The 14,800-nt window shown below is 37.4% G+C and overlaps 1 protein-coding gene across 2 annotated transcripts in view; it reads left to right on the forward strand.

The window, feature by feature from the left end:
* cntnap3 (contactin associated protein family member 3) overlaps positions 1–13,874 on the forward strand; it is a 136,189-nt gene extending 122,315 nt beyond the window's left edge. For both annotated transcript variants that reach the window (XM_052116844.1, XM_052116845.1), the window contains 4 exons: positions 1–79; positions 4,992–5,210; positions 6,849–6,920; positions 13,319–13,874. The exon at positions 1–79 is cut by the window's left edge and continues 9 nt beyond it. In XM_052116844.1, the coding sequence (XP_051972804.1) occupies positions 1–79; positions 4,992–5,210; positions 6,849–6,920; positions 13,319–13,515 (567 nt within the window). In that variant the 3' untranslated portion in view covers positions 13,516–13,874. The remainder of the gene's footprint in view (positions 80–4,991; positions 5,211–6,848; positions 6,921–13,318) is intronic.
* The last annotated feature ends 926 nt before the right edge of the window (positions 13,875–14,800 follow it).

Genomic DNA, 14,800 nt, shown 5'->3' on the forward strand with positions numbered 1-14,800 from the left:
CATGCTAAAGAAGATTTCAGTCTAACAACGGACATCGAGTTCAACGCCATCAGATCTGTCATCATCGGAAAAGTGCCCGGTAAGTTAATCCACCATAAACAATTAGATATATCCACTTGGACATTTTACAGTTGTGAACTCTTCTGAAATTGATAAAATCTTGAGTGCAGTTTTCTGAGTGCAATCCTTATTTAATAATAACAAACAACAAGGCATGTCAATTTATTTGTGAATTCTTGTGGTTTATTCCTCATACATCATGTTTAGGACATGGCTAAATATGGAATGCACTGTGCACAGGATGTGAATATTATGCATGCATATTTTAACACTTCCTTCTTGACAAAATGTTTGTTTTTATTATTTGGGACTGCCAAAGACGTACTGTTAGAATACCGCATTGTTTCACACACCATTGCTAAAAATAGTAGTACTTAGCAGTACTTGGTAGCAGTTATGCCGTTTGCAATAAGTATTAAGCTTGTATTCCATTCCAAAACATAAGCGTGCTGGCCTTCTAATAATTGGACATTATATATAATTATTTTATTCCTTTAAGGGCCTTTATAACCATAAAGGATGCATAAATGTCTGTAAGGATGTGATGCATCAGAAGGTTGTTTGTGCAGTCAGACGAGCTCAATGTGATGCAGTATGCATTGAGGACGGTTTGGTCTATTTACTCTAGATAAGACTAATATTGAATTTACTGTTGTCTCGCGGGTGGTAAATAGGTCAGTTTGATTTCTTATGTCTAAAAATAAGACCTGCAGCACATAACATGGTTCTCTGATTGTAAACTGAAATAGATGAATTAAACATATAATTAATAAATAATAGAGCAGGCGTTTGAAAATACAGAGCTTGCAGAGGTGTCTTACAATAACTGAAACTGTCAAATGACTCATTAAAAGTAAGAAATGAGACATTTGATTAAAGAAAACAAGGCCTATTTTTAGTACTATTAAGATACATTTACATTTATGCATTTGGCAGATGCTTGTATCCAAAGCGACTTACAGAGCACTTATTACAGGGACAATCCCCCCGGAGCAACCTGGAGTTAAGTGCCTTACTCAAGGACACAATGGTGGTGACTGTGGGGATCAAACCAGCAACCTCCTGATTACCAGTTATGTGCTTTAGCCCACTACACCACCACCACTCCATTATATTTTGCATTGTTTCAATAATCTACTATAATTAAGTATTTGTTCTCCTGCCTTAAAAATCGTCTAATAATAATAATAATAATAAATATAGCTGCAAGCAGCGATGATGGGCCCAAGCACCATGGGTCCATTTCCACCTGGTGGCTTTCAGAAAACAATGCAAGGGGGACACATGCATTAGGCATTTGACATTATTCTAAACCATTTTGAAGCAATTTGGGTAAATATAACAGGACTATATTAAAGTCTGTTGTAAGAGCCATACTTCCTACTGCCAGGTGGTACTGCTATGACAGTGACCCAAAATAGTCACATCCATGTGATTAGCCCCCAAGACTAAACATAAATGTAAATTTTGATCTAAATCACACATAAGATATGAGACACTTACTGTTTCCATTTTTCACCATTAAATGAATGTCTCATTAAGGGAACACCATTCGATAAAATCTGTTCATAATGCAGCATATTCAATATTTACATTTACATTTATGCATTTGGCAGACGCTTTTATCCAAAGCGACTTACAGTGCACTTATTACAGGGACAATCCCCTGGAGCAACCTGGAGTTAAGTACCTTGCTCAAGGACACAATGGTGGTGACTGTGGGGATCGAACCAGCATCCTTCTGATTACCAGATTACCAGTTATGGGCTTAGACCACTACACCACCACCACTACCGCATAATATCGTCTGAATAGGGTGACGGTCTCATGAAATCTAGGAGGAGTATTTAAAACTTCAGAGACTGCAAGATTAAAAAACAATATTGTCTGACTTCCTGTTGGACAAACCTAATGAATTTAATTTTGAAAAATGTCTGGCTTGATGAGAACTATATATATATATACCAATTTTGGTGACAATAGGTGAAAATGGGGGTGCTACAGAGGCCGTCTTACACTCCCATTTTAAAAGGGACGCTTCAGAACCCCCCAGTATTTAAGATATCAAATATCTCTTTACAAATTTACATCAGCAGTGTCTTGGCATTATTCTAATGAATTTTGAAGCAATTCATGTAAACATAAGAGGGCTATGTCAAAGTCTCTTAAAAGTGCCATACTTCTGCTGCCAGTTGGTGGCGCTATGACTGTGATCCATAATAGCTGCATAAATGCGATCAGCCCCCATTACCAAACATATGGCTGAATTTTCATCAAAATCATACAATGCACACAGAAGTTATAAGAACTTCCTATTTCACATTTTTAGCCATAAATGTATTGCTTTGCCACAAAAGTTGTTCATATTGATGAGAACTATATATGTACCAATTTTGGTGACTGTAAGTAAAAATAGGGGTGCTGCAGATCCCCCTTACATGCCCATTTTCAACATGCCACTTTCAGTGCTTGGGCCCTAATAAATGGAGGATATATATAGAGCTTGTGTAGTGTTTTAAGTGTTATTCTTGAGGTTTTTATGAGTTTTGTGCTCATTGCAGTGGGGTTGTGTTTATACTGTAATTACCCAGAGATCATTATGAGCTGAATTCAGTCTTAATGCAGTACAGTGGAGGTCAGCAGCAGTTTATGGAGTGAAGTATTCCTTAGCGGCATGTATATGCATCTATATGACTTATATTATACTAACACACATGACACACAACACATTTGCAGTTACCCTTTGGATCGTGTGTCACTGCAGATTCACTGTCATTTCCAGCAAACACTGCAATCGATCACGGCCAACTATGTACTCGTAATGAGTAATACATCAAACGTGAAACATACGCCGAGATCCTGTCGATTCAGACCAGTCCAAGTTCCAGTTTAAAGCTGCAAATGTGAAAATGCAAATCAAGATTGTCCGGCACTATTCTTTGTCAAAGCCAAAGGATAATACGATTTTCCATGCACACTACGCGTGACGCAGGGTTTCATCATCAGCACTGAGGGTTAGCGCTCAGCTGTGCGCGAGACGTAACAGTAAGCAGAAAAACGACGTAAACTCTTGCCTTTAAGCTGCTTTAAGCAACAATATGCATTGTGAAAAGAACTATAGAAATAAATGTACTATTCTCAAATCATGCTGGATAACATGATCATACACAAAACCTCTTCACTCAATTTTTCCTGCTCGTAATATATTTAAAAATATACATTTTGTAAAATTGTAGATCGTAAAAAACTATTTGAACGTCAGATCTGTCGTCAATGGAAAAATGGTCTCTGAGTCTCTGTATATAATTTCTATGGTGCCGTTATCCTGCCAAAAAATTAGCAGAAATTATAATTATCACAACTTTGACTTTTGTTTATTTATTTTTTCGCTATTGGGACTTTATTTCTCTCAATTTCTCACAATGCAAATTTATTCCTCGTAATTGTGACTTAATATTTTCGAATTGCGATTTCTTCTAATTGCAACCTTATTTCTCGAAATTGTGACTATATCTTGCAATTACAACTTTTTCATAATTTGCGACTATCATAATTGTAGCTTATTTTCTCGTAATTGCGGCTTTAAATCTCACAATTTTGATTTTGTTTCTCAGTTGCAACTATTTTTCTCTTAATTGCAGCTTTTTATCTTGCAATTGCAAATTTATTTTTCATAAATGTGACTTCATTTCTTGTAATTGTGGCTTTATATCTTGAAATTGTGACTATTTCTCAGTTTCGACTTTATATGTCATTATTTTGACATTCCTCTAATTGCAACTTTATTTCTTGTAATTACAACATTTCATAACTGCAACTTTATATCTCGTAATTATGACTTCATTTGTGACTATTTCTTGTAATTACAACTTTATATATCGTAATTGTGACTTTATTCAATTGTGACTTTATTTCTCGTAACTGCAACTTTCTCTTAATTACAACATTTTATCTTGCAATTGCAGATTTTATTTCTCATCATTGCGACTATTTCGGAATTGCAACTTTAAATATTTTCATTTTGACTTTCTCAGTTGTGACTTTATTTCTCGTAATTGCAACTTTATACAGTTTTTTGCAATTGTGATTATTATTCAATTTCGACTTCAAATACATTGTAAATGTATTTCTTGTAACTGACTATATCTCGCAAATGCGGCAATTATGACTTTATTTTTCGTAATTGTGACTTTATTTCTCATAATTGCAGCTTTATATCTCACAATTGTGACTATTTCTCAGTTGCGAGTTTATTTCTCATAATTGTGACTATTTGTAATATATCGTGACTTAATTTCTCATAATTGCGACTTTTATAGCGAGAGAAAATCACATATACACGAAATTAAGTATCAGTTATGACAAATAGTCGCAGTTGTGAGTTATAACATTCAAAATATCTTTCTATATCCTTCATCCCTTGTGGGATCTGGCTAACATAATTTTTTTTACCTAAAATATTGATGCTGAAAAGGAAATGTTCATGGTCATGTTATTTGTCAAATACCCCGCTCTGAAACTACGCCATGTGTTTTTCTCTCATGGGTCATTTAGCCCTCTGGCTCAGACTGAATAAAAGGTACTTTCATCAAACTCGGCGTGTTCTCATTCACTGTCGTTGCTGCGGAATGGGAATGTGCCATGTGGTTTTCGCTTGACATATCTTGCACAACGGCGATATCGCATTGCATTGTGTTCATTCGCCACTATTTGTGTTGCTAATGTATGCCTCAAGTGAGGCTTAAATCAACTGTAGGACATGAACTACTGAGGGGGCGGGACACAAAAGGTGCTAAATCCTTTATGTAGAATGATTGTTCTCCATTTAATCAAACTGCATTCTTAGAGAAACAATTGACATGTTAAAGAGATCTAATGTGGGATTTCTCTTTTCAATAGGCATACTCTGATATATCGCTTCTTGTTCACAGAATTTGTTGAGCTGGATCCAGAAATCGCTCGTCTGAACTCTCTGGGTTTCACCGGCTGTTTGTCTGTCGTTCAGTTTAACTCCATCTCGCTGTTGAAAGCCGCTCTACTGCATCCGGAAACGAGTCCTGTTATAGTCGCGGGAACGCTGACAGAATCCAACTGCGGCTCATCTTCACTGTCCAATCCCTACGCCGCTGAAACGACTCATTCTCTCTCAGGTAAGACTGGAAGACCTCCTTCAACAGATCACTGTTTGAATATTGCCACGTTTGCATTAGTGATACTAATACCGACAATACAAATAATAGTTTAATGAAGAAATAAATGAAAAACACGCAAACATAAACACACAGAGCAGCTGCCTGTAATTCTCTCTCTCGAACCATCGTCACTGGCCGCCTTTATCCCTCATGCGCCCCCATCAGGCTGATTGTGGACAGGGCGTGTGTTGTTCCAGCCCGGCCCCGCCCTCCTCCGCTCTACACTCCTCCCGCCATTGCCTCAGACCCGGGAGCCACTGGTATGACGTACATTACACACAAGTCTGCCGGCGGGTCATCCCCACCTTGCTCAACCTGGGAGGAGGCAGGAGGGTAAAAACAACAACAACAAAAATATAGGCGAGGGATAAAGGCCAACACGGAGCGACGGAGAGAGAGAGAGAGAGAGAGAGAGAGAGAGAGAGAGAAATGCACTGTCACGTGGTCCCTGATCACTCCTCCACCCTCTCAGGTAGACAGCAGCCGCTCCTCCCCGGGCGGACCGGAGTCAGACCGACTCCCAGCAGACGTGTTCTCGGTGACCCGTGGAGACTCTCCTCCACCCCTGGCAGCGGCCCTACCTCGATCCAGTGGTCGGGGAGTCACTTCCCTCCTCCCCTCGCAGACAGTGGTCCTCTCGACCCCTCTGGCGTTTCTGAGGGATGGCAGGGCACTCCTCTGCCCCTGGCAGCGGCTCCTTCGCTCCAGGTGGTCGGGGAGTCACGTCCCCACTCGCCTTGCAGACGCCAGCTGTTCTCCGCTTCCAGGTGGTCGGGCTACTCAGTCCCCCGGCGGATGGCAGCGGCGCTCCCCTGGGTGGACGGCAGTGTCGAGGACTCTGCGACGAGCATCCCTTCTCCTCCCTCGGTTTCGGCACCAATGTAAAGCAGGTTAAGGGAAAGGAGGAGGCGAGAACCGGCTTGAAAATATAAATAATAGTTTAATGAAGAAATAAACGAAAAATACACAAAGATAAACAGACAGAGGAGCTGCCTGTAATTCTCTCTCTCTCGAACCGTCATGACCGGTCGCCATTATCCCTTGCACGCCCCCATCAGGCTGATTGGGGTCCGGGCGTGTGTTGTTCCAGCCAGCCCCGCCCTCCTCTGCTCTACAAGCCTTTTTGTGAATTTTGAGATAACACTTTGTGTCCATTTGGATGTTTCTGCCCTGAGGTGGTAAAATATGTGCCAATCTGAAGGGGGCAAAAAAATGCTATAGCGAAGAATAATCTTGGGCAACTCTGTAAGACTCTTTCTCAGCCTTAGTTTTCCAAACTTCCTAGTTTTTTCCTAGTCATTTTTCTGCCTGAATTCCTCCTTAAAGTAGAGTTTCAGCGATCTTTTATAGACGGCTCACTAAATTCCTTCGCAGTGCTAATTAAATTAGAGCATTAATGATTAGAACGGCTGATCATTGTATTAATCTGTGTGAAAGAGATTCATTTGCATAATAATATCTGGATTGCTGCTGCGTCTGTGCTGCAACTCTTTCATAGAGCAGAGACGCATTCAATGAGCCACGACCTGCGAGTGATAAGCGGTTGAATCTATCTTTCTGTCTGTCTGTCTATCTGTCTGTCTTTCTCTGCTGTAGATCATTTGGGTTCTGTCGGGACTGGTGAACCGATAGTCAATGCACTCAACAGTGACTCTGCCTTGATTGGAGGTAAATTGATGCACTTTTTTTCTCATCTGGAAAATAGAGAAAAATATTCCTCATCTGAGCATTTTGCTTTATTCTTACTATAAATTCATAAAACCCCAGAACAAATTTTTTGAGAAGTTAACAGATATGTACTCTGATGTGTACTATTGTGAGGGAAATTCTTTATCGTTAATGGTAAAGTGGTTATTTATAATTTTTTTTTATTTATTGTAAGGGAACTCAAAACTGTTGTGAAGGAACACAAAACTATTGTGAGGGAACACAAAACTGTTGTGAAGGAACACAAAACTATTGTGAGGGAACACAAAACTATTGTGAGGGAACGCAAAACTATTGTGAGGGAACACAAAACTATTGTGAAGGAACGCAAAACTATTGTGAAGGAACACAAAACTATTGTGAAGGAACGCAAAACTATTGTGAGGGAACACAAAACTGTTGTGAAGGAACGCAAAACTATTGTGAAGGAACACAAAACTACTGTGAGGGAACACAAAACTATTGTGAAGGAACTCAAAACTATTGTGAGGGAACGCAAAACTATTGTGAAGGAACGCAAAACTATTGTGAAGGAACACAAAACTATTGTGAAGGAACTCAAAACTATTGTGAAGGAACTCAAAACTATTGTGAGGGAACGCAAAACTATTGTGAAGGAACTCAAAACTATTGTGAAGGAACTCAAAACTATTGTGAGGGAACTCAAAACTATTGTGAAGGAACACAAAACTATTGTGAAGGAACTCAAACTATTGTGAAGGAACTCAAAACTATTGTGAGGAGCAAAACTATTGTGAGGGAACACAAAACTATTGTGAAGGAACTCAAAACTATTGTGAGGGAACTCAAAACTATTGTGAGGGAACTCAAAACTATTGTGAAGGAACTCAAAACTATTGTGAGGGAACTCAAAACTATTGTGAGGGAACGCAAAACTATTGTGAAGGAACTCAAAACTATTGTGAGGGAACGCAAAACTATTGTGAAGGAACTCAAAACTATTGCTAGACAAAGGACAAAAAGCACCATAAAAGTTGACTTATGTAAAATATTCTACTGAGACTCCTCTTTCTCTAAGGGTCTCAGTAGAATATTTTACACGAGTCAACTTTCATGGTGCTTTTTGTCCTTTGTGTAGCTTGACATCCCCTGGTTATTGTAAACTTTTACTGTGTAAAAAGAGCAGCTTGGAGAATTTAAATTTTTGAGTGCACTGTCCCTTTAAATATGTGCTAACAACTACACTCATTGATAAAGATGTTTTATCTTCTACCCTTTCCATTTAGCTGTGTACATATCCATATGAAAACTTTAAGTTCAGCCTCTGCAATCATCTTTTTGCTCAGTGAAGCTAATTATAAACCTCTAACCCAAAATTGGCCCTCCATAATGAACGATTAACGTCAGCTTTCACGCTGGCTGAATATGAAAACTTCTCCAAAGTTATCAGTAAATAGAATGAAATTAACAAACGGCACCAAAACTAATTAAACATTTAAAGAAATTATTTGCAGATTAAGGTGCTTCTGCTGCAATCCAAAAAACGCTTTGTCCTTTTCAGAGCCTCTGTAATGTGCCATTAAATTGAGTTGAGATGTATTTTGGCGCTACAATTAGACTTCTCTTTTAGCCGGTATAATTAAATGTGCCATGCTTAACCAGCCACAAAGGACAGGAACATTTTGGAAGTCTTTCACGTAGAATTGCAACAAAGAACTATTCAGAAAAAAAGATTCTATCAAATGTCTCAATGTTTTTCTGCCATATTTTTTAAGAGCCTTATTGATAGACTGTTCTTAAAGGAGCAGTTCACACAACTATCCCTTTAACACATCCAGACAGATCGCTAATAGTCTCTAAATTACAATCGATTGTGGCATAATATTAGTGTAGAGTCTAAATCGAGCTCTGTGGGCATTTGATTATTTTAGAAGCATCTCAATTAATCCTTTATGATTTGTTGCTTATCTTGTCCAGCAGCTGTTGCAGTGGAGTTATCACATCGCCTTTCAAAAACATCTTTTATTCTCAATATAAAACTTAACATTTCAGTTCCTATGATTCTCATAATACTTGCTGTTGGGTGAACAAGTTGAGACACGATTAGAGAGTGAGTCATTAAACTGATTCAAACCAATGAACCGTTTCAAGAATGAAGTCACTGATTCAAACCAATACACCAATTGAGAGAGTGAGTTTAATTCTAACCGATTCAGGGAGTGAGCAAGTCATTAGACTGATTCAAATCAATTAACCGATTGAGAGTGAGTCATTAGACTGATTCAAACAAATGAACCGATTGAGAGTGAGTCATTAGACTGAATCAAACCAATAAACCAATTGAGAGTGAGTCATTAGACTGAATCAAATCAATTAACCGATTGAGAGTGAGTCATTAGACTGATTCAAACAAATGAACCGATTGAGAGTGAGTCATTAGACTGATTCAAATCAATTAACCGATTGAGAGTGAGTCATTAGACTGATTCAAACAAATGAACCGATTGAGAGTGAGTCATTAGACTGAATCAAACCAATAAACCGATTGAGAGTGAGTCATTAGACTGAATCAAACAATTAACCGTTTGAGAGTGAGTCATTAGACTGATTCAAACAAATGAACCGATTGAGAGTGAGCCATTAGACTGAATCAAACCAATTAACCGATTGAGAGTGAGTCATTAGACTGATTCAAACAAATTAATTGATTGAGAGTGAGCCAGTCACTATACCATTTCAAATCAATGAAGTGATTCAGAGAGTGAGTCATTAGACTGAATCAAACCAATAAACCAATTGAGAGTGAGTCATTAGACTGAATCAAACCAATTAACTGTTTGAGAGTGAGTCATTATACTGAATCAAACCAATTAACCGATTGAGAGTGAGTCACTAGACTGATTCAAACAAATGAACCAATTGAGAGTGAGTCATTAGACTGAATCAAACCAATTAACCAATTGAGAGTGAGTCATTAGACTGATTTAAACCAATAAACCAATTGAGAGTGAGTCATTACACTGAATCAAACCAATTAACCGTTTGAGAGTGAGTCATTAGACTGATTCAAACAAACGAACCAATGTTTTTAAAATTATTCAGAACAATTAAATGATTCACTGAGTGAGTGAGTCATTGGACTGATTCATAACCATTCTACCGATCCAGAGAGTAAGTTATTAGACTGATACAAACAAATGTAACGATTTGGGGAGTGAGCCAGTCACTATACCATTTCAAATCAATGAAATGATTCAGAGAGTGAGTCATTAGACTGAATCAAACCAATAAACCAATTGAGAGTGAGTCATTAGACTGAATCAAACCAATAAACCAATTGAGAGTGAGTCATTAGACTGAATCAAACCAATTAACCGATTGAGAGTGAGTCATTAGACTGAATCAAACCAATTAACCGTTTGAGAGTGAGTCATTAGACTGATTCAAATCAATTAACCGATTGAGAGTGAGTCATTAGACTGAATCAAACCAATAAACCAATTCAGAATCAATGAGAATCATTCTTAACAATTAACTGAGTCAGGGAGTGAGTGAGTTATTAGACTTGATTCAAATCAGTAAATCAATTCAGACAGTCATTAGACTTATTCAAACCAACAAACTGATTCAGAGAGTGAGTCATTAGACTGAATCAAACCAATTAACCGTTTGAGAGTGAGTCATTAGACTGATTCAAATCAATTAACCGATTGAGAGTGAGTCATTAGACTGATTCAAATCAATTAACCGATTGAGAGTGAGTCATTAGACTGATTGAAATTAATGAACTGATTTAGAGGAAGTGAATTAATAGTTTGATTCTAACCAATTATCTGAGTCAGAGAGTGAGCAAGTCATTAGACTGATTCAATCAATTAACCGACTGAGAGTGAGTCACTAGACTGATTCAAACAAATGAACCGATTGAGAGTGATTCATTAGACTGAATCAAACCAATTAACCAATTGAGAGTGAGTCATTAGACTGAATCAAACCGATGAACCAATTGAGAGTGAGTCATTAGACTGAATCAAACCAATTAACCGATTGAGAGTGAGTCATTAGACTGAATCAAACCAATTAACCGTTTGAGAGTGAGTCATTAGACTGATTCAAATCAATTAACCGATTGAGAGTGAGTCATTAGACTGAATCAAACCAATAAACCAATTCAGAATCAATGAGAATCATTCTTAACAATTAACTGAGTCAGGGAGTGAGTGAGTTATTAGACTTGATTCAAATCAGTAAATCAATTCAGACAGTCATTAGACTTATTCAAACCAACAAACTGATTCAGAGAGTGAGTCATTAGACTGAATCAAACCAATTAACCGTTTGAGAGTGAGTCATTAGACTGATTCAAATCAATTAACCGATTGAGAGTGAGTCATTAGACTGATTCAAATCAATTAACCGATTGAGAGTGAGTCATTAGACTGATTGAAATTAATGAACTGATTTAGAGGAAGTGAATTAATAGTTTGATTCTAACCAATTATCTGAGTCAGAGAGTGAGCAAGTCATTAGACTGATTCAATCAATTAACCGACTGAGAGTGAGTCACTAGACTGATTCAAACAAATGAACCGATTGAGAGTGAGTCACTAGACTGATTCAAACAAATGAACCGATTGAGAGTGATTCATTAGACTGAATCAAACCAATTAACCAATTGAGAGTGAGTCATTAGACTGAATCAAACCGATGAACCAATTGAGAGTGAGTCATTAGACTGAATCAAACCAATAAACCAATTCAGAATCAATGAGAATCATTCTTAACAATTAACTGAGTCAGGGAGTGAGCGAGTTATTAGACTTGATTCAAATCAGTAAATCAATTCAGACAGTCATTAGACTTATTCAAACCAACAAACTGATTCAGAGAGTGAGTCATTAGACTGAAAAAAACAATGAACTGATTTGGGGAGTGAGCCAGCCAATCAGTATAAACTGATTCTAACCAATTAACTGATTCAGAGAATGAGTGATTAGACTGAATCAAAGCAGTGAACCAATTAAGAGTAAGTCGTTAGACTGAATCAAACAAATTAAGCGATTGAGAGTCAACAAGTCAATAAAATAACTGAAACTGATTCAGAGTGTGAATGAGTCATTAGATTTAAACCACTGAATCGATTTACAGATTGAGTGAGTCATTAGACTGAATCAAAGCAGTGAACCAATTAAAAGTGAGTCATTAGACTGAATCAAAGCAGTGAACCAATTAAAAGTGAGTCATTAGACTGAATCGAACCAGTGAACCAATTAAAAGTGAGTCATTAGACTGAATCGAACCAGTGAACCAATTAAAAGTGAGTCATTAGACTGAATCAAAGCAGTGAACCAATTAAAAGTGAGTCATTAGACTGAATCAAAGCAGTGAACCAATTAAAAGTGAGTCATTAGACTGAATCAAAGCAGTGAACCAATTAAAAGTGAGTCATTAGACTGAATCGAACCAGTGAACCAATTAAAAGTGAGTCATTAGACTGAATCAAACCAGTGAACCAATTAAAAGTGAGTCATTAGACTGAATCAAACAAATTAAGCGATTGAGAGTCAACAAGTCAATAAAATAACTGAAACTGATTCAGAGTGTGAATGAGTCATTAGATTTAAACCAATGAATCGATTTACAGATTGAGTGAGTCATTAGACTGAATCAAAGCAGTGAACCAATTAAAAGTGAGTCATTAGACTGAATCAAAGCAGTGAACCAATTAAAAGTGAGTCATTAGACTGAATCGAACCAGTGAACCAATTAAAAGTGAGTCATTAGACTGAATCGAACCAGTGAACCAATTAAAAGTGAGTCATTAGACTGAATCAAAGCAGTGAACCAATTAAAAGTGAGTCATTAGACTGAATCAAAGCAGTGAACCAATTAAAAGTGAGTCATTAGACTGAATCAAAGCAGTGAACCAATTAAAAGTGAGTCATTAGACTGAATCGAACCAGTGAACCAATTAAAAGTGAGTCATTAGACTGAATCGAACCAGTGAACCAATTAAAAGTGAGTCATTAGACTGAATCAAAGCAGTGAACCAATTAAAAGTGAGTCATTAGACTGAATCAAAGCAGTGAACCAATTAAAAGTGAGTCATTAGACTGAATCAAAGCAGTGAACCAATTAAAAGTGAGTCATTAGACTGAATCGAACCAGTGAACCAATTAAAAGTGAGTCATTAGACTGAATCAAACCAGTGAACCAATTAAAAGTGAGTCATTAGACTGAATCGAAGGAGTGAACCGATTAAAAGTGAGTCATTAGACTGAATCAAATCATTGAACCAATTTAAAGGGAGTCATTTGACCCAACCTTAGTCATAACAGTCTGAATTTCATGTACACTAAGTTGTACAGTATTGTATGTGTCACTGTGCTGTTTTGCAGGTGTCATTGCTGTTGTGATATTTGTGAGTCTTGTCGGGCTGGCCGTGATGGCGCGATTCTTGTACCGATGGAAAGAATCGTTTCACACTCAAGAGCCCAAAGCAACAAAATCTGAAGACATGCCTGAAACGCCCTTTAACACGGATCCAAACTCACAGAACATTATCAGTGATAACCATAAAGAATATTTCATATGACGCTCCGTCGAACTAATCCAGTACAACTGACGGACTGACGGAGGAGGCCTGGTCCAATTTAGGAACATTAACCTTTACGGAGCATTATGGAAACCCGTCAGAGAGACTGTCAGCGGCTGAAGAGGAATGATCCGTCTGTGTTTTTCCCTTTTTGTACAGTACTTCAAACATTTATTGTCCAGAAAGTTGCTGCAATAGTACGAGTTTCTAAGGTGTGTATAATGACATTCATTGGTAGTAAATATTCGTTTGAAATGAAACTTTGTAACGTCACGTTCTCCTTTTGCCTTTAAAGATTCATTTGTCAGTATTACGTTTAATGGAATTCTTGCCCAATTAAATAAACGTTTTAAAAGAGCAGAACATTGTATAACTAAATTCAAATAAATGTTTGAGTTGGACAGTGTGATGATGTGGCATTTTCTGAACTTTTGTGCAGTTGCGATTAAAGTATGTGGGGGATTTTTCCCACAATAATTTGCCACTTGAATCAATGACAGTGAGTCATTATACTGATTCATGCCAATATACCGATTCAAGAAATGAACGAGTTATTAAAATGGATTCAAATCAATTATGAGTGAGTGTCTAGACTCATTAAAATCAATATACTGATTAATAAAGTAGACTGATTCAGAGAGTGAACGAGTCATTAGACTGATTCAGTCCAATAAACTGATTCAGAGAGTGAACGAGTCATTAGACTGATTCAGTCCAATAAACTGATTCAGAGAGTGAGCGAGTCATTAGACTGATTCAGTCCAATAAACTGATTCAGAGAGTGAATGAGTCATTAGACTGATTCAGTCCAATAAACCGATTCAGATAGTGAGTGAGTCATTAGACTGATTCAGTCCAATAAACCGATTCAGAGAGTGAGCGAGTCATTAGACTGATTCAGTCCAATAAACTGATTCAGAGAGTGAACGAGTCATTAGACTGATTCAGTCCAATAAACTGATTCAGAGAGTGAATGAGTCATTAGACTGATTCAGTCCAATAAACCGATTCAGATAGTGAGTGAGTCATTAGACTGATTCAAACTATTGAACTGATTTAGAGAGTGAGTGAATTATCAGTTTGATTCTACATTTATTAATTTGGCAGATTCTAACTAATTCAATTATTTAAGGAGTGAGCGAGTCATTAGATTGATTCAAATTAGAATTATTAAAACCAATGAACCAATTCAGAGAGCAAGTTATTAGGCTGATTCAAACCAATGATCTGATTCTGAGAGTGAGCGAGTCATTAGACTGATTCAAACCAATGATCTGATTCTGAG

This window comes from Xyrauchen texanus, chromosome 44 (assembly GCF_025860055.1).
Source record: "Xyrauchen texanus isolate HMW12.3.18 chromosome 44, RBS_HiC_50CHRs, whole genome shotgun sequence".
NCBI classification, from domain to species: domain Eukaryota; kingdom Metazoa; phylum Chordata; class Actinopteri; order Cypriniformes; family Catostomidae; genus Xyrauchen; species Xyrauchen texanus.